At 38.6% G+C, this 20,567-nt stretch overlaps 1 protein-coding gene across 1 annotated transcript in view; it reads right to left on the reverse strand.

The window, feature by feature from the left end:
* PRELID2 (PRELI domain containing 2) overlaps positions 1-20,567 on the reverse strand; it is a gene marked incomplete at both ends in the record, with an annotated part of 59,215 nt that overhangs the window by 18,103 nt on the left and 20,545 nt on the right. Inside the window, one exon of the mRNA XM_084252880.1 lies at positions 8,625-8,730. Within this exon, the coding sequence (XP_084109006.1) occupies positions 8,625-8,730 (106 nt within the window). The remainder of the gene's footprint in view (positions 1-8,624; positions 8,731-20,567) is intronic.

The following is a 20,567-nucleotide window of genomic DNA, read 5'->3' on the forward strand; positions in this document are numbered from 1 at the left end:
ACTTATGACTTTCATTTATTCTTCTGAATGGTATTTTTATTTGCTTTTTTCCTCTATCTTGACATTACGAAGTTTGGAAATGTTTTAGGATTGTAACTACCACATGTGTGGACACTACACATTCAGTTCACAGGCAGAATTGAGTAGCTCTGGGCAACCAGTTGAAGGTAAAACAAAGTCTGGAGGAGGACAGCTGGTTAATGAAAGAACCATTAATTTTCAATGTCTTTGGAGCAGGAATCAAACTATGAGAGGAATCAAAATTTTATTTTTAATTCACATCAATCCCATGAGGTAGGAATAATTAACCCTGTCTTCCTATTAGCAAACGGAAATTCTAAAAGGTTAGGTCATTCATTCAAGTCATACAGTAAGAGAAATGATAATACCCAGAATCAGCTAATGATGGAAGCTATACAATGGCAGAACTATTTTGGAAGGAAATCTGGCAATATACATCAAAGGTCTTAAAAATGTGAAACTCTTTCTTAGGAAACAACAAAAAATATAATCAAGTATGTATAACCATGATTTACCACATTATTATTTATAAAAGTGAAAACAATAGAAACTAACAAAAATCTATTACGCCACTGGAATATTAGGGAGGAATCAAAAATCTGTTTCAAATAACAATATAAAATAATAAAAAATGTTCACATATATTCATAAATAAGAAAGCTGGGCTAAATGAACCGAATATTCCCATTTTTTTAATAGAGCACAATGGACTATGACTAAAGCTACAACAAGCGGACTGTGGTAGGGCAGGAACAAAGGGGAGAAGAGGGTCCTAATGGAGGATTACTCGGGTTTTGGTGGTGGAAGTGGTGAAATAATATACACTTTTAGTTATGTAAACCTATACCCCTAAGACATATAGTGTGATATAAATTAACACTACCTCAATAAGAAAAATAAATAACATGTTTCTAAAAATTATATATACCTACAAATGCAAACAGAAAAAGACACATAGAAGGATCTATATTACCATGTTGAATGTTTGTAAATACACTGAGTATTAAAATTTATGAATGTTATTTAAGTGATACAAAATAAATTTTTCCTTTATGACGCAAAATAATTTTTAAGAAAAGAATACCAACTTGATCTATACTGCTGCTGTCTAAAATTTTTGTTTCCTTAGTATTTAAAAGGCTAGGGATTTTTGAAAAAACATGCTTCTTACCGGAGAACACCCCTTAATGCTAATAATTATTTTAGTTTTCTACATGCCAGGCATGTTTCACGTATGTGCCCTCATATAATCCTTAAAATGACCCTGCAGTTGGACTATTATCACTCCACTTTAGAGAACAGAAACCTGAACATCCAAGATATGAAGTGTGACATCTGGCGAGAAAACCCAATGATGGACAAGGGGCACTTCTCTAAAGCTTTACATTCAATCTCTGTTAAACATGCCAACACAACCTTGTTTCACATGAAAAAATCTTTCTAAAGGAAGAACACACTAGGCTTTTAGTTCAAGAGTTGCTATTTAGTATAAGACTATTATGATATCTATAATTTTCTTCAAAATACTTCAGCACATATATTACAATATGAGTACCATGTGTTAGCTCAAGTTATACACCCAGTACAGTCAATTGCCCTACTGTGCACTTCACACTACAGCATTCTAGTCAGCAACTTTACTCTCCAGAAACTTCAAGCTACCTTTATCTTTGATAATTTTCAAAAGGAATGTTGGAATTATGAATTTTCCCTGATACAATGAGACTTGCTAACTACCATATTGGAGACATGGGAAAAAGGTCAAAATTCTACGAAAGACCCATCTTTGCAAGATCAGGATATAAGACTCCATCTAGCAAGTGATTCACCCACCAACTTTAGGGATGCCACCCATACTTTTTACCTATAGCCAGTCACTGGAGCACAAGATTCTGGCAGCCTGATACAATCTGTAAAAGAGAGGAACCTTGCCTTTGGAATATTGTCACTTAACTGTGTGCAATTTGTGATCAAAGCACCCCAAAGGACAGAGGCTTAAATGAACTTAACAGGTAAATATTTTTGTGCCTTCTTGTAAATAAATGATTCATAAATGTCTATATGTGTTACATATGTTTATTATAAGCTGAAGTGTAAGGGTACAGCTGACCCTCACCAAACTCTAATTATAATAAATTCCCAGTATGTATCAAAAAAAACTTAACAGTTGTTCATACAACTGGGCATAGAACTTGGTATGCCCTTGGACTTAGCTGAGTATAACAGGTGGTTGTGATGCACTCCGAGTGATCCAACTCAGGTAGTTATGCACTTGGTAATTTCCAGAGTCAGACTGCATCCAATAACTTGCTCCAAATGAACAGAATACAGAAAAATAAAGGGATGACACTTCTAGGGTTAAGTAACAAAAGAGTACGGCTTTCAGCTTGCTAGTGAGAGCTCACTAACTCTGTCTCTCTCCCATTAGATGCTCTGTAAAGATCCATGTGTCAAAGAACCAAGGGAGACTGGCAGAATCCTCTAGCAACCAATGAGCATATATATTTAGACCTGAATCTTCTGCATCCAGCTTTCAGATGAGTTCACCACCTCAGCCAACACCTTGATTATATTCTTATGAGACCCTGAAGCAGAGAACTCCAACTAAGTTATACCTAGACTCCACAGAAACTGAGAGAAAATAAATGTGTTTTACTGTAAGCTGGGGAGTATTGAGGTCATTTGTTATATAGCCAAAGAGAAATAATACAGTTTGCAAAAATGATGCAATTAAATAGTGGCAGGTTTTTCAAATGCCCATTTGTACTACATATATGTTATCTCAGTATGTATATACATATGCACACACATGCACACACACACTATATATGTATGTACATACTCAAGCAGATTATCCTCAATCACAGGAAATTATCTTCCACAGTTAGAATGGATTTTTGTAAGGCTAAAATGAGCATACACCCTAAAAAAGCAGAGTTCAGATCTCTTTAGCTAAAGCATGTCTAGGCCAAGCCTTCCTCAAAGTGCTGTTCAAATTGTTTGACTTGCCCACATTGTTTCAGTGGCAGATATTTCACATGCTGTTAAATTCAATCCCTCTGCTTCAGCTCCTGATCAACACAATAATAATAATGATGGAACCAATAATGAGAACTTGCCAAGAGAGTGGCTGAAATAACAAATTATTTTATTTTATCACACATTGAAAATGTATTTCACAAACTAAAAAAAAAAAAAAAAAAAAATACCCTCTACATGAGGACATAATGAGAGCTCTGCATTCGGCAGCATTTGTAGTCATCTCTAAGTACTCAGAAAACTGGGCAAAAAAAGAACATTTGCATGACAAGACTGTTATCACCCATGCTATCTCCTGTGCATCTCCCAGAAAAATTAAATATAGGATTTGCAAAACCCTACAGGGGTTTGGAATATTAGGCGTTTTTTGAGAGGTTGGGCAGACAGGGACTGATGATTTGTTTTGTTTCGACTTCGAGAGATGGAAACAGAAACTCTAAAAGATATTTCTGCCCCATGTAGTATACAGCATGATTTCTCAAAATTAAATAGGGGATAATATCAAAAACAGTGAAAGCATTTACTTGGGAACAAAAAAATATTACATTTTTATGTATAAAGTGAAGATATAGTACAGTATATAAACAGATAATTGGTATGTCCATTAAGACTTCAAGAGGGGACTGTTAGGAAAAAAAACATGTCTAACATGTCTCCTTGGGAGTTGATAATAAAATAAAGATTGAGAAACACTGGCTTGAGGGATTCCTTTCCAGAACTGAGGAGCACATGCACAGCCATCCTGCACAGGGGAACATCCTGATCTCTGTTTTTAACTCTTAAGATCCCTGAGATCAGACTTGACTCATGGCTGAGCTGCCAGCTCTGCTCCACAGTTGCTGCCCATCCCAACAGAGAGCAGGATTGTATGGAGTCTTTTACATGTCTCAGACTCCCACTGACCCCTACTTTCCTTCAGTACTTTCTGTGAATGTATTTGCTTACCTTGAGGAATGCTAAAATATGCACTTGGTATCCAACATGCTACCTGTCCATGCCACTTCTAACCCATGTTCTCTTGACTATCATGGGTCAAAACTGTCCACCAAACAGAATCTAGGCAAAGGGACAGAAACCAAGGCAAAGTCAAGAGATAAGTAAGTGCCCTCAGACTGAGAAGCATGCTCACTAGTGTCGTGAGAGTGCAGTTTATATTATACTCTTCTGTGCAAACTTGGGGGAAAAAATAATAGTATTGGCAAAATCTGTTGCTTTGTGCCACTGTTTTAGACAAAGATAAGGAGCTATCTCAAAAACAAACTGTTAAGGGCCTCCCCTGGTGGCGCGGGTGGTTGAGCACAGCGCTGTGAAGCTGTCCGCAGTCTGTACAGTGTGGGTTTGATCCCAGCCGGCCAGTCGGCCGGCAAGAATCCAACATGGCACGGCAGACATCTCCTGTCTTGCCCACTGCTCCCCTCAGCAGTGTATTTCAATCAGCCTGCCTGTTCTGCTCCCCGCTCTGTCTCTGGTGAATCCTCTCACCCTCCCACACGTCTGGTCTTTACTCCGGTTCTTGTATGCATGAATAAATAAATCATTTTAAAAAAGAAACTGTTAAGCAGTTCCCCCAAAAATTAAACAGGGCCTCCCTGGTGGCACTAGGAGTTAAGTCTCAGCACTATCAAACTATCAGCAGCCACTGCAGCACAAGTACAATCCTCGGCCAGGGAGCTAACCCACATGGTGCAGCCAGCTGCTCCCCTCAGCAGTATATTTCAGTAGATCTTTCTGTTCTGCTCCCCACTCTGTCTCCGGTGAATCAGCTCATCCCCACACCTCTGGCCTATACCCCAGCTCTTGTACACCCCAGCTCTTGTATGCATAAATAAAATAAATCTTTAAAAAAAATTAAACAGAATTACCATATAATCCAGCAAAAGAACTGAAAGCAGGGGCTTGAACAGCTATTTATATACTTCTGCTGATACCAGCATTATTCCCAACAGCCAAAAGGTGAAAGCCACCCAAATGTGCACAGATGGATTAATAAACAAAATGTGGTATATCGTAAAAGGGAATAGTACTTAAAAAGGAAGGAGATTCTTACACATACACAACATGGGTGTGAAATAAGCTAGACAAAAAAAAAGCACACACTTTGAATGATTCCACATATGTGAAATCCCTAGAGTAGTCAAATTCATAGAGAAAAGAAACAGAACAGTGGTTGCCAATAGCTCTGAAGAGAGAAGAAAGAGGAGAGTTATTTAAGAGCTGCAGAGTTTCTGTTTAGGAGATGAAAAAGTTCTGGAGATGGATGGTGTACTATTCTTTTATTGAAGTTATACTGGTTTACATCCTTGTTAGTGCTTCGGAAGTATAAGATTGTCCCCTCAGGTGTAGTCACTGTAGCACACCCACCACCAAAACATGGATTTGTGACTTCCACAGAAGCAATTTATGTGGGCTCTGCTGAGAAGGGCTAGCAGGAAGTGAGGCTGGTTCCATAAAATTTCACTTAAATAAGAGGTAAAAGACACTTAAGCATAAGTGCCTCCTTATACTGAAAAGCTAACTAATTAAACTAAACCTCTTTAAAAAGTAAATTTTGAAAAGGTGAAAGCTAGCAGGAAAAAGTATTTTCTTATTTATGAGCATGTAAGTGAAATATAGTAAGAGGAATCAATTAGGTTCCTCACTTTTAAAACTTTAAGGTAATTTGGCAATTTCTAGACTGAATCCAACTGTAGACATCACTGTGCATAGATCTCCTTTCTACGTAAATACACTGGGCACTGTCCAAGGTAGTGGGCAGTACCTGGAAAGCGATACTCCAATCCACACAATCATGGTTGAAGATGAGTCACATTAGTCGTGACTGCCACCCTCTAAAACATGCTTTACAAATGGGAGGGGGGAAAAGAGCTCCTTCCAGATAATATGTAAATTAAAGAAACAAATAGTCTCTTTGTTCACCAGGATTCTATATACACATGTACACTTGAACTATGGAGACCAATATCGCACTACATAGCCTGTGAAAATAAAAGATGCCTAGTTTTACAGACAGGTGCTAAAGGAGGTATTGCCTGGGTTCCTGGCCATTTTCAATTCCCCAATACAGACCAGTCCAAGCATTCCAGCCTCACCACCCTTGAACCTTGACAATAGTGAACTTAAAGTAGTTTGTTATTTGCAACCAGAGAGTCCTAATAAATACAAGAGAGTAAAACCACAACACAAATTCATCTAACACACTGCATGGTGCTGAGCAGGCATTCTGTTTCATACACTACACGGGACAGGGTATGGCCTGTTGACAAGAGATGGGGATTTGAGTCCAAACTCCACCCTTTGTTAGTCATGTTACCTTGTAAATCCATTTCACCCACACTTAACAGGGTGCCTAGCACAAACCAGAGACTCATTATATATTTGCAAAAGAAAGGAAGGCCTGCAATAGACCACCTGCATATCTCTTTAAGCAATTTCTTGTCAATGAAATGAGAATAATAATGTCTCTTTTTGCAGCTCACAGAATGAGAAAGTTCACAACTGTTGTTTGTTTAAAAGTCATTAATGGGTTTGGGCCTCCCAGGTGGTGCAGCGGTTGAGCACTGGGTTGCGAAGCTGCCCGCGGCCTCTGCGGCGCCGGTTCGATCCCCGGCTGCTCCCCTGCCACAGGAGGAGGGTCCCACATGGTGCGCAGACCTCTCCTGCCGCCCGCTGCTCCCCTCAGCAGTGTACTTCGGTCCTTCTGCCTGCTCTGCTCCCTGCTCTGGCTCTGGTGAATTCTCTCACCCTCCCGTGCTTCTGACTGTACCCAGTGCATGTATAAACAAAACAAACAAACAAACAAATAAATAAAACATGCCTCTATAAATAAAAAAAAAATAAAATAAAAAATAAATAAATAAAAGTCATTAATGGGTTTGAATTAATGGGCAACCCCATTTGAATAAACAAATGGTATTCATTTATCTAAAGCCAAGGAGACAAAATATAGCCCACAGGCCAGATAGAGCCTATCCCCAGTGTCTATATGGTCCACAAATAGCAATGGTCACTACAAATGAACATTTGCAACCAACTGATGGGAGGGAACACTAGCTTTGAATCCCAATTCAGCTAAATGTTATCTCCCCCCAAAAAAGAATCCATTCTCCTGCTAAATAGACTTGTATTATAACATAATTATACTCTACAATGTATTTCTCTTATAAAGCACATATGTAATATCTCAAGTTTGTCTCTTGGCCCATAAAGTCAGATATTTACAATCTGGATCTTTACACGTCAATCTTGATAAAGCGTGTACAGGAAATCAACTCAGTCAGGAACATAAGAATGAAATTATTTTTCTCTTCAATTTTTAGATTGAAGTTTTTCAGAATATAGGAATTTGTGCAAATTCATATTTTGCAATATAGCAGAAAAACCTGCAATAATGTGCAGATCACATCAGACCTTGCAGAAGCTCTACTATCCCCTTCAAGCTCATTTTATCAAGCTGGGCCAGTTTGGATATCTGCTCTCTCTAGGCCATGAACACATCATCTGTCTCAGCAGCATGTCTGTGGAATACCATGTGGTACCAAACATGCAGTTATCACCTCAGCCCTCCAGACTGATGCATCATGGTCCAGGCCCACTCTTGCACCCAGACTTACAAAACAAGAATAAGGGTCCTCTGCCCAGAAAATCTCTGAGTCATACCAATAGTTCTTTATAATAGTTTTGAAGCCTGTACACAAAATAAAGCAAGGTTACATATGATTAAGTCCTGAGTAAATCCTGAAAATAAGCAATTGTGATTATGATCATGATCACAATAAGAGAATGAATAATATATCATAAAGAAAATAAAAACTAAATAATTTTAAGACACTTCAGAATACCTGTAATAGGTATATAAAGATGCATAAGGAATGGACCTTACTATAAAGGAGTTTTCGAATTAATGCCTAAAGGCAAAAAATGGAATGTATTATAAATCTCGTGTATGATATCATTAAGACAGATTACAAACAGAACACCCGCACTTAAAACAGGCTACTTAGACTTTACACAGGTGACTGTGAGTCACCTCAGAATCACCTCCACAGAAGCCTAAATCCCAAGAGTATAAAGTTTGAAAATCACAAGGACAACCAAGAGCTCTGAATCTCTATGCCTTCCTCATCTCTAATATCAGGATAATAACTATTTCAAAAGTTTGAAAGAATCAAATAATAAATAAAAATTCATTTTATAGTAAATAACATACAATAAGCACTCAATCTGTATTAGCTATTATTTTTTATAAAGCATTTATGAACATACTATATATACTCTAAATATAATTATTCATTCTGATTATTTCTCTTAAGTAAACAATAAGTATTCTCCATAGTATCACATACTCTTTGTTGGCATATCTTCAATGTAATGTGCCACAAATGGCAGATTAGCTTTACTCTCGTTTGGATTTATGTAATAATTAGTAAGGATAATTTTTGGCATATATTTGTTTATTAACTGTATTTTTTTCTCATTATGTCTGTTCCTGAGCTTTATTCAATAACCCAATAGGAATCAACATGGTTTCTTAAAATTAATGTTAGTTCAAAGTGGAAACAACTTACCTTCTGGGCTCCCTGTCTTAAGAATGTGCTGGCAAAAGTTTCCAAAATGCAGTTGAAAAAGCCTGCCCCAGTGATTGAAATCCTGCCTCTTTGAGTGAACTCTGTCCTATAAAAAACAAAAATAAACATCTTTGATGTCATTCTATTTTTTTTGGTATTTAAACCACAGAGATTTCCAACAGCATAATTACCACTTACAACAACACAAAATAATATCTACAGTAAGTCAACAATTTCTTGTTACAAAAAAATAATTTTGTTAAAAAGAGACTTATAGTTTATATAAGCTAGTCTTTCTCAAATTGAAGAATATTTGTTCAAGTTGCTAAGAGAGTAGATTTTAAAAATTTTTATTCTTTAAAAAATAAGATCACTATGTGAGGTGATGGGGTGAGTTAACTAACTTTATTGTAGTGTCATTTCACGACATATACATGCATGAAATCATTATGTTGTACACCATAAACACAATGACATGTCTCAATAAAACTAGTGAAACAATGAAAACATATGATTATATTATTCTAATTATTAAACTATCATAGTGCAGAACATAGGATCTCTAGTCACACCTGAAAAAATAATTCTGTGATAAAACTCTGATAGTCAGGAATTCTGTGTTTTGTCTTTAAAATATTGCTCTATTTGACCCACAATAAATAAATTTAACTCATTCTAAGTAAAGAATACATATAATCAAGTCAGAAGGATAACAACAAGTATCAGATGATTTCTCTCATGTGTGGAACATTAAAAACCAATCAAGAAACCAATAAAAACTAACCCTTGAAATCTGACTGCAGAACTGAGACTACCAGAGGGGAGAGGTAGAGTACACGGGGGTACCCAGCGGAATGTGTTGGGGTCTTGAAGGGTGTGATTAGGTAAGATGAATTTGTAGAGGTGTGAACCTACAAACCCCTAACACATATAGAGTGCTATAAGCCAACATTATTGCAACAAACATAATTTTAAATATTAAATCAAAAAGAATATATATCTTTCTTTTCATTTTGCAAAGTTGTTTTATAAAACTGAGCCTAAGACAATTATCAGTTGTTATGTACAATCTTGGGTAAATTACTTAGACTCTTTTAATGCAGTTTCTTCATATGTGAAATGGAAATGATTATAGTATCTTTCTTTTACAACTATTGTAAGAAGTAAATCAATTAATACACACATAACAGGAGCACAAAAAATTCCTAATGCAAAATGAGCTTTCATTAAAAGCTAGCTACTACACCACTAAAAAGAGAGACAAAAACAGAGATAGACAGAAAAGAAGCCTGGAATGACTTCTTTAATCCTGAGTAGAGAGGGGAATGAGACAGATTAGATGTGTGCTACCATATTTAATGTTCTACCGATATTCATTATCTCCATTTCATACAACAGATATTTGAATAACACTTGAGAATGATGGCAGGAAATAGCACTGCCCCCACCCCCATTCCCTATGAAGATACCAAATTAACAAAACATGAACCAAATCACTCTTGGGAAAACTGCAGAAACCAGTTCAGAGGATGCAGTATTCCAGGCAAAGGCAAAGGCAAAAACAGCCACAACAAAGCAGATAAAAAGTTCCTTGCATATAGCTTCTATAGCCTCTATCCAGCCCCCATCCAACACGGCGCAACAGCACTGGAAGAAAACCCCTACTTCTAGTTTCTTCTTTGGGAGGGGAGAGAAAGAAAAAAAATGGAATATACATCCAAAATTCTGGCTTTATAGAGGTGGGGGGGGGTTGCCCAATCTGTCCTGCCTGTTCTGATTCTTGACTGATCTCTGAATGAATGCTGAAAGAAATGGCAGTATACCATGGATGCCTGGGGACTGCTAAAAACTAAGGCAAATGTGATAATACATTATCGCAATAGTGTCTGCAGTACTACAGGCAGACACTAGAACAGAGGTAATCCTCTTCAACTAGGAAATTACCCAGAGAAGAGGCATCCCTGGAAAAGTCTGAAAGACTTCCAGAATCTCTAGCCAGGCTGACTGGTGAGTGTCTTCCCCTACATGAAGTCAATCAGTAAAGACTAAAAGAGGTGACTGTTCTTCCAAATCTCCAAGTCTCAACAAAATATCACCAGGTTTACAAAGAAACAAGTAAACATGGTTCAAAGGAACAAAATAAATCTCTAGAAACCCATCCTAAAGATGAGTCTATGGCTTATCTGATAGAAAATTCAAACTAACCATCTTAAAGCTCCTCAATGAGCTAAGGGAACACATACAGACAAATAAACAAAATTATGAAACTGATACATAAACAAAATAAGATTATCACCAAAGAAAAGAACAGAAATTCAGGAGTTAAAGAATACAATAATTGAATTTAAATTTCATTAGAGGGATTCAACAGAAGACTTGAATAAGTAGAAGAATCGAAAACTTAAGAAAGAATTAATTAAAAACTATTGAATCTGAACTGCAAAAAGGGAAAACAATGAAGAAAAGTAAAGACAGCTTAAGGGACTTACAGGATGTCATAGGACAATCAATGTACCCATTATGTGAGTGCCAGAACTAGAGAGAAAGAGAAGCCCACAGAGACCCTATTTGAAGAAATGATGGCAACGGGCATCCATATTCAAGAATCTCAATGAATACCAACTAGGATAAGTATAAAAAGACCCACACCAAGACACATTATAATCAAACTGGCAGCAAAGAGCCACTAGGATCAAGTTCTCCCATAAAAACAAATGATAGGGAGAAATAACAGCGAGTCCCCAGATGCAACAAACTGGGCGACGCCGGTGATTCATCCAGATGTAGAAGAAAACTGGAAGGACAGGGGAAGGAAAGAGAGAGAATCATCAGAACCCTTCTCCCCTCCCCCACCCACAAAGCTGGCCCCCGTGGACAAGCAGAAACCAAGAAAAACCATGGAGATCAGATACCTGGAGAATTTGGAGACATCTGAGAACATCAGACAGAGATAGGTGGGCAAAGAGAGCCACAGGGCAGGCACACAGCACAGGACGTGAGCCCTTTGTGGGGGCACTTCCCTCCCCTCCCCCTTCCTGGACACCAGCAGGACCATTTAACTGGTGCATTTACCAACAGGAAGGACATCAGGGGGAGTCTCATAGGAGGGTCCGTACATTAGGGGCCTCTTGGTAATCCAGGTGGAAGGAGCCCTCAGGAGGCCCATCTCCCACCCAACTACTTCATGGGCCCAGAAAGAGTGCGGACCCCCCACACCCACAGATGCAGTTCAATCCATGCCCTTTTGTGCTCTTATTTATTTTTTATCCTCCTCAACACGCTACAAGGAAGACAGCAGACGATGGGAAAACTATCCTACCCAGCCCTGTGGTGCTCCCCAGCAGACCAGACTAAAATAGCAACGACTAGCTCACTGGGAGCCATCAAAGTCCTGAGAAGCAATTATCCCCCCATCTGTTTGTGCATTTGTTTATTGATCAGTTGGTTGTCTGTTGTTCCTTTCTGTCTTTCCTATTTCTGTTTTCTGATTCTTCTATTTTTCTGCTTTATCCCCTTTAACATTACCATTTCTACTTTCTCTTTTATTTGTTACAGTCCCTGCTCTTCCTCCTCCTCTTTCCTCTTCTCCCTACCTAGCCCTTAATTTCTTCTCTTACCTTCATTCTTTTTATATTTCCATATCATCCTCCTCTTTCCTCTTATCCCTTCTGTCACTCCTTATTCTCTTTTGAATCCCAAACACTGTGGTTTTGGGGCCTCCCTGGTGGCGCAAGGGATTAAGACGCAACCTATGAAGCTATCCGCAGCCACTGTAGCACGAGTTTGATCCCGGCCAAGAAGCTGCCCCACATGGAGCAGCAAACCTCTCGTGACTCACCCGCTGCTCCCCTCAGCAGTGTATTTCAGTCAGTCTGCCTGTTCTATTCCCCGCTCTGTCTCTGGTGAAACCTCTCACCCCCCACACCTCTGGCCTGTACCCCAGTTCTTTTGTGCATAAATAAATCTTTAAATAAATAAATAAGATCATGGTTTTGGTAAAAATAGTTATCATAACCCCTTAATTTGACCTCTCTAATTAGCAATTAACTCTTCTACTTTTACATCATGCACATGGTAAAAATAATGCCTTTCTCTCTCTTTCTCTCTCTGTCTTTCTCTTTCCCCCATTCTCTCCCTCTGACTGTCCCTCCCACTCTCTCTCTCACACACACACACACACCACGTGCATGTGCACACACACAGTGAATATGACATAAATACTAGAAAAGTCTAGGCAAAACAGCTTTTACCTCTTAGATTTAAGCCTATTTAAAGTGATTTGCTCATGTAAAGCTATATGCTAGTGACACTAATCTTTTCTGTCGTTAGTCCAGATTAGTCAAAGTAGACATTTACAGTGATTTTAATATTTGAAAGTGAAAAGTGAAGCAGTCTCACACTCTTGGGAAGGACACACTGTTTGGTCCTCAAGGCAAGTATAGATAAGGGATTAATAAAAGTCTCTCGTGCATCATATCCTAACCAGCATTTCTTTCCATTTCTTTTGGGAGAAGTAAGTGCTCAGAAAAGCATTTTCAGGGTTTGCCCAGATACCAGAGAATAATAGGGCAGTAAAGGAAGATCATGTCCTCAACCATCAACAAAATGAGTTTATCCTATTATATTTGAAGACTGCCAGAGAAGAAAATGTTGCACTTTCCCTCAATAAGTCATTGACAAAGCACATCAGACATTTCTTCTTACTACATATAGTTAACCTAAATCCCTCATGCTAGATAAGCTTCCATTTAATATGGACCCAGTTTAAAAGTATTAAGGTGTTGTAATGAAAATATTTATAATACATCCAGGCACATAAGTGCACAAGTGTCTCTAGAGTATCTAACAGTCAAATACATGGACCACAGGACATGCACAGGTTCAACTTTAATAGGTAATGCCAACTGTTTTCTAAATAATTGTAGTGATATATTTTTTCTTCCCTGCATCCTCAATTTCATTTGCAATGACTAGCACATAGTAGGAAATCAATACTGCATTAGGAAAGAAAGGAGAGAAGGAGGTAGGAGGGAACAGAAATGGAAAAAGCAAAATAAAGGCAGTCTGACTTTATTTGCTAATACTTTATCAGGGAAAACAAACCTAAAGTCTCAGGAGTTTTACCTACTGAAGTCAGTAGGGGGCAGTCTTCACTTGGTTGAGAGAGAAATCACCCCAGTCCAGAAAATTAGTACAAGAGGCTGCTCCCTCACTCAGACTGTGCCTTCATCGGAGTCACATCTATGGCTTTGTCCATGGGTGGACATAATTCAACATAGATTCACAATGGAATCATGACAGACAGCACAGCGCCAATCCAGGAATACTTTTGTGAGAGTGAGTGGCAGTTTTACAAGCAGTCTCCCTACTTTTGGACCATTTAAAAATGTGCTTCCTTCTGGATTTGGGAAAATAAAAAAGTTCAGAGGATATAGAGAGCAGGAACTAATCCCCAGAGCATACAGCCACCAGCTCTGAATCCTCCAAACAGCAGTTTCCAGGCAAGCAAAAGCTCTTAATGAGATCCTGTCCCTGAATTATTGACTGGCTAGGTATAGCAAATCTTGCCTAATTGTTTTCATGATGGGAATTTAATTAAAGTGTATTTGAGAGGGGGAAAAAATGTTCCATGGATATTTTCTTGTAATGACATCTGCTCTAATCAGTATGTTTTCTGCATTTTCCTATAACCACATAAATGACTCCCCATAGGGGATGCCCCAAAAGAAACGCAGGGTCTGCAGATCAGAGTACATGCCCACTCCTGCCTAACTCCTGTGTCTTCATATGTGCACCCCACCATGCCAGAGCACTGTCACCCACACATAGAGATAGAGAGATATACTGGACATGGATTCCTGGAGTCAGATTACCTGGATTTCTAGCTCAGTTCTAACAGGGACCCACCCATGTAAGCAAGTTCCTGAAGTTCTGTGAAGTTCAGTCTCCTCTGTAAATGGGGTTAAAAATACCTATCATCCCATTATTCTAAGGGTGAATAAGTAATACCTATACTCAAGGTAATATGGGTAAGCACTCAACAAATGTTAGCCGATAATAGTAACACTAGTAGTAGCAATAACAATAATAATAATGCTATCTACTACTGCCTTATCATTCCCATTTACAAAAAGAGAAGCACAGTGTCTGAGAGTAAATGCCCAAGGGACAAACCCAGCTCCCATAAACTGCAAAATCTTTGTGCTTCACTAACTTTTAGGTAGCACTTGATCGCCATAAACATGACAAAGAGTCCCCCCTTTCCTATTCTGGCATTCAAAGCCCTGGGAGCTCCAGAAGTTGCCCAGCTTCCCAGCCTTCTCTCCTGCACTGCGATCATACCTCACACACTCCCATGGCAGTCATCAGTAAGACCTATCACCGCCAGCTTGCCCAACCTCCTCTCCTACAGCCTCTTCCCCTGAGTTGTTCTCTTTAACCATCCTAGGAAGCAGTAGCTGTTGCCTCAGTTATTAACAATGAGCAGCAGCAGGAATGCCTTAACATAAGAAATAATCAAATGGTGAAATCTCAGGAGCCAGGCAGCCTAGTGCAGGCATGTACTATTGGGCAGGGCAGCTCAGTCTCCTAAAACACAGTATTTATGAACTGATAACAATAATAGTTGATAGTTTTTAACAGACCACGACAATAAATTATATTAAATCTTTTATATACACACTTGCTGTCAAATCTTACAATAATCTTACGCGGTAGAAATATTAACCCCATTTCACAGATGAAAAAACTTAGTTTCAAAAAGGCAAATTTGGGCCTCCCTGGTGGCGCAGGCGGTTGAGCGCTGCACTGTGAAGCTGTCCGCAGCCTCTGCAGTGCGGGTTTAACTCGGGGCGGCTGGCGAGGATCCCACATGGTGCAGCAGACCTCTCCTGTCTCGCCCACTGCTCCCCTCAGCAGTGTATTTCGTCAGTCTGCCTGTTGTGTTCCCCACTCTGTCTCTGGTGAATCCTCTCACGCTCCCGCACATCTGGCCTGTACCCCGGTTCTTGTATAAATAATCTTTTTTTTTAAAAAAAGACAAATTTGCTAAGGTCTTGCAAAAGTTAAGTGGCAGGGCCACTACTTGAATCCCAGAGTTGACCTCAGATTCCATGTCCCTTTCCACAATCCTACTACCTAGAGAAATGCCTGCTCAAGACAAGTTTGTTGGCATCCTGAGTGGTGATAAGAGCCTCAGAACACCCAGCAGTTTGTGAACTGGCCCAGTTGGAGCTTGTCTTGGGATATAGGGTCCACTGGTACATGCTACCCATTTGGAGGTGGTTTCAAGGTGATCTGTGCCATCACATCAGCTATCAAAAGGGCCAAATGAAGTGTCTGCTGCCACTGTTTTGAAATTCTTAAATGTTTTTAAACAAAGGTACTCTGCACTTTCATTTTTCACTAGGCCATACAAATTATGTTGCTGTTCCTGATTCTACTTCTTTTTTTTTAATCAGGGTAATAATTGTTTACCACACTGTGTATGGCTAAGAGGTATAGGATCTCCCACTTTAGGCGTTGTTACCACACCACACCCACCACCAAGATACCCATAGTCCCTAAGAATGCATGCTTCAGTTTAGCAATGCCAAATTCATCACGTCATTATTTACAAGAGTACATTCTGGGAAATAATGCAAATTTCCAATAATTAGATCATTTAATAAAACACACTAGAATAATTCTGCCCAATGAATGCATCTTAACAGCCAGAAAATGTCATTTTAAAATGACACATTTAATAAGGAAAGACACGATTAATAAGGAAAGATTAGTTCCAAATGTGCTGTTAAATTAATGTAAAAGTCAGGATACCATGTACCGTATGATTCCATGTTTGCAAAAATGATTTTTCTGCAGATTGAGTAACAAGCTGCAGCTACTGCAGCACTACAGTAGAATGCTATACCGCAGTGCAAAAGAACAAGCTCCTGAAACGTAGAAGATGACACACAATAATGAGCAAAAGAAACAGGAAAGAACAGAGAACATACTCTATGACTCCATTCCACAAGAAATCAACAATGGGCAAAACTAATCTACAAGGGTGGATGTCAGGTATCTGGTTTGTTGTGGGGTCACTGACTGTAAGAACACATACCTGAAAAGGGCATCAACATATACTGATTTATCTTACACATATTTTGCAACTATTCCACAATGAAATTTTAATATTTGTGGAGAAAAATCAGAAAACATTGTTTTTAAATCTGATGAAGAATATTTGGAGTAAGACTCATCCGAACTAGACCGGAAGACTTCCTTATCTTCAGAGAAGAGGCTATAACAGTCAAACCAGAGCAGAGAGGATGATCAACCAGAACGAGAATTACACCAAGTTCCTCTCAATGCTACAGCCCTGACTAGATCAAACACATGAAATGGAGCTGCCTACACCTCTAGTACAGACTTCTCAAAATACAGCTGTAAATGCAGACAAGGAAACTGAACTCGGTTGTCAATTTTATTTTCCATCTCTTTGCTTAGCTACCAGTATTAGCAATGATTAGAAGAGGGCAGTCAAGTTCCTAGATGTCAACACACAGCCAATGGAAGAGATGGCTCCTCAGACTGGGTAGGAAGTCATCAGATTCCTGTCTATTGTCTCTTCAGGTTGTCCTGCATATCAATGGCTGATTGATAAAAAGTTATTTTTAATACCTAAACTTTTTACTGACCATAGATATAAGAAGCTATTAAGAAAAAAGAGAGAGAGAATTTAACCAGCATCTCTGCTCCATAAGAACAGAGAACACAACACAATTTTGACATTAATCTCCCTTCTTCCTCCCTTACTTCCACTGTTAACTTCTGTCTTGCATAAATTCAAATTGTGCTAAGCTCTTCAGCAGGTGTATTTGCTGAAAAGTGTTTACTGTTTGCTGCAGAGTCAGATTATCAACATGTCATACTTTTTAAGATTAACAGAAATATTGCAAAAACCAGACATTCCAAAAGGGCTGCCAGCAGTGTTTGCTTACCAACTGGAATACTGGACACTGACTAGGTATCAGGGGTTTGCCAAATCTAGCTGCTCAAATGATTCACTTAAAGAATCAGAAAGTTAGTAATGTTAGAAAGTTAATAATGTTAATTCAGAGGTGCCAGTCCTGATCTGCAAGACTAGACTCACCACAGTGAATCTACAATTGACTCTTGAACAACACAGTTTTGAACTGCATGGATCCACTTATACATGGACTTTTTTGCATCCACAGTTTCTTCATTAAATGGTGGGCTGGCTGTAAGTGATTCACAGATTTTCGACTATGAGGGGGACTGGCAACCCTAATCCAAGCACTGGAATAATTCACTATTCAAAACCAAAGGGAATTCGACATCACTAATCATCAGGAAAATGCAAATCAAAACCGCAGTGACATATCACCTCACACCTGTGAGAATGGATCTCCTCAAAAGACAAGATATCTCAGATGTTGGCAAAGAGGTGGAAAAAAGGGAACCCTTGAGCACTCTTGATGGTTATAGACTGGTACAGCCACTAGGAAAATAGCATGGCCATTCCTCCAAAATAAAAAAAAAAAAAATCAACATCAGGCAGCTATTCAAAGAATATGAAACTATCAATGCAAAAAAAAGAGAGAGAGAATGATCTACAATGTCTATTGCTGCATTCTCTACAATAGTAAATGGAAAGGACATGGGGCAGCCTAAATGTCCATCAACAGATGACTGGATAAAGGACATGTGGCAGAGCCATGCTATGGGATACTATTCAGTCACAAGAAAGATAAGCTGCAGCCATCTTCAGTAAAATGGAGGAAGGACGAGGGAATTTTGAATAATGAAGTAAGTCAGAATGAGAAATACAAATACTGAGCATTTAATTTAGCCAACAATTTGATAAAGTACAGTACTTACAAAAAGTAATGAACATTAATTAATCAACATTATCGGGGATCTAAGATTAAGAGGGGAGGGAGAAAGAAAGAGGTAAGGGGACATAAGGGATGGTGGGGTAGTGAGGACAAAATAACATAATAAAATAAAGTAAAATAAAAATAGAATTGCATATAATCCAGCAAGTCCACTTCTGGATATATACCAGAAGGAAACAAAATCAGTATGTTGAAGAGGTATCTGCATACACACACCACCACCCTACCATGTCACTGCAACATTATTTACATATTCAAGATATGTAAACAATCTAAGTGTCCTTCAGTCGGTGAATGGATTTAAAAAATGCAGTATATGTACACAACAGAATATCATGCAGTCATAAAATGAAGAAATATTCTACATTTGTGCAACATGGGTGGACCTTAGGAGCTAAATGAAAGACAAATGCTTTTTGATCTCATTTATATGCAGAATCTGAAAACACCAAACTCATAGAAACAGAACAGACTGATGGCTGCAAGAGGTGGGTGGTGGGAGGTGGGCAAAATGGATGAAAGTGGTCAAAGGTACAAACTTCATTTACAAGAGAACTAAGTCCTAGGGATGTAACGTCCAGCATGGCGGCTACAGTTAACAATACTTTATTGTATACTTGAGAGCTGCTAAGAGAACAAATTCTGAAAGTTCTCATTACAAGAAAAAAAAGTCTTAATATGTGAGTAATGGATGTTACCTATCCATATGTGTATGTTGTCATACATTCCAATATATAAACACATATATCAAATCATTATGTTTGGACATCTAAACTAACACAATGTTATATGTCAGTTATATCTCAATAAAAATGGTGCTGGGGGAACCAAAGGGCACAGAAGAATTTAAAATATCAATAGGCATTCACTAAGCTATCTCAAAAGTTCCTACTTGTAGATGACATAGAATGTCCTCTCAGGTGAACATCAATGGGTCCAGTTCAATCATCACCTCTATTTTCAATAAAACAGCACACTCTACTTTTCAAATCTATTACCTTCAAGGAGCTACCCCACTTTGAATACAGCATCTATTCACCACTAGTTCCAACAATAACTTTCATTTATCTGCTACCTAATGCTTTCTGAGCGTAGAACACTCCCCGGTGGTCTCTTACTAAATCTTTACATCATTCTGTGAGGGAGCTCAGGTCAGCTAATGTATCTTTTCCCCTGAGTCAGACAGCATGTAACTGGCCAAGCAGCAAAAACCAAGAGAGGTTTCCACGTTACTAGTTCAAGATGCCCCCTACATTGAACTTCCTACCAAATCCCATCAAATCCTTCTATAGACATTTCCCTCTCCTGCCAGTTCTATCCTTTTCCACCTCTCTTCCCTTATCCTCACTTCAGCCCATAAGGAGCACTATCTGCCTTTCACTCAATAAATTGTCACAGGGCATCTCCTGGGAGCCAAGCACTGTGCCAGAGACTAGGGATACATAGGATAGGAAACAGAGAGGACCCTGATTATATGAAAACAAACATAAAAGGCAAATGAGTATCTTTTGGAGGCCAGTCTTATCAAGCCTAAACAAGGCTCTTGTCCAGATGTCGTATTTACACACCAAAAAAGGCCTGTTGCTCAGTTTTCTGTAATTGGCAGTGCTTTCTGCTAATTGTTTGATCACCCACTGGTGCACTGGAAATCAAGGTCAATATGAGCACAGAGAGTCATGTTTTGGAACAAATATAGTAGTATTTATTCAGGCTATTAAGTAACGACACCCTCAAGCCCTTTACCATCAGGATTGGCACTCAGAAATAATTCCTAAGAAAAGTTAACAAAGCCAGCATGTTTTAATTTAAGCAAAAGTGAGTTTAGAGGTCAACTGAAAAAAGGGCAGTACCAAATACATGGATAACACCAAACTGCCATATTTGCTCCTGAAGGAAAAAAAAAAAATATTTTAGAGCAGAGAAAATATGGATACACAAGAAAAAAATGCCCAACAATTATTCCCTCAAAACAAGCAAATCATGTTGTGATTCACCAAAGGAAAGTTCAAGAATTAGGATGCTTTAACACATAAATTGAAAA

The sequence above is a fragment of the Talpa europaea genome (genome assembly GCF_964194135.1).
Source record: "Talpa europaea genome assembly, chromosome: 13".
Taxonomy (NCBI): domain Eukaryota; kingdom Metazoa; phylum Chordata; class Mammalia; order Eulipotyphla; family Talpidae; genus Talpa; species Talpa europaea.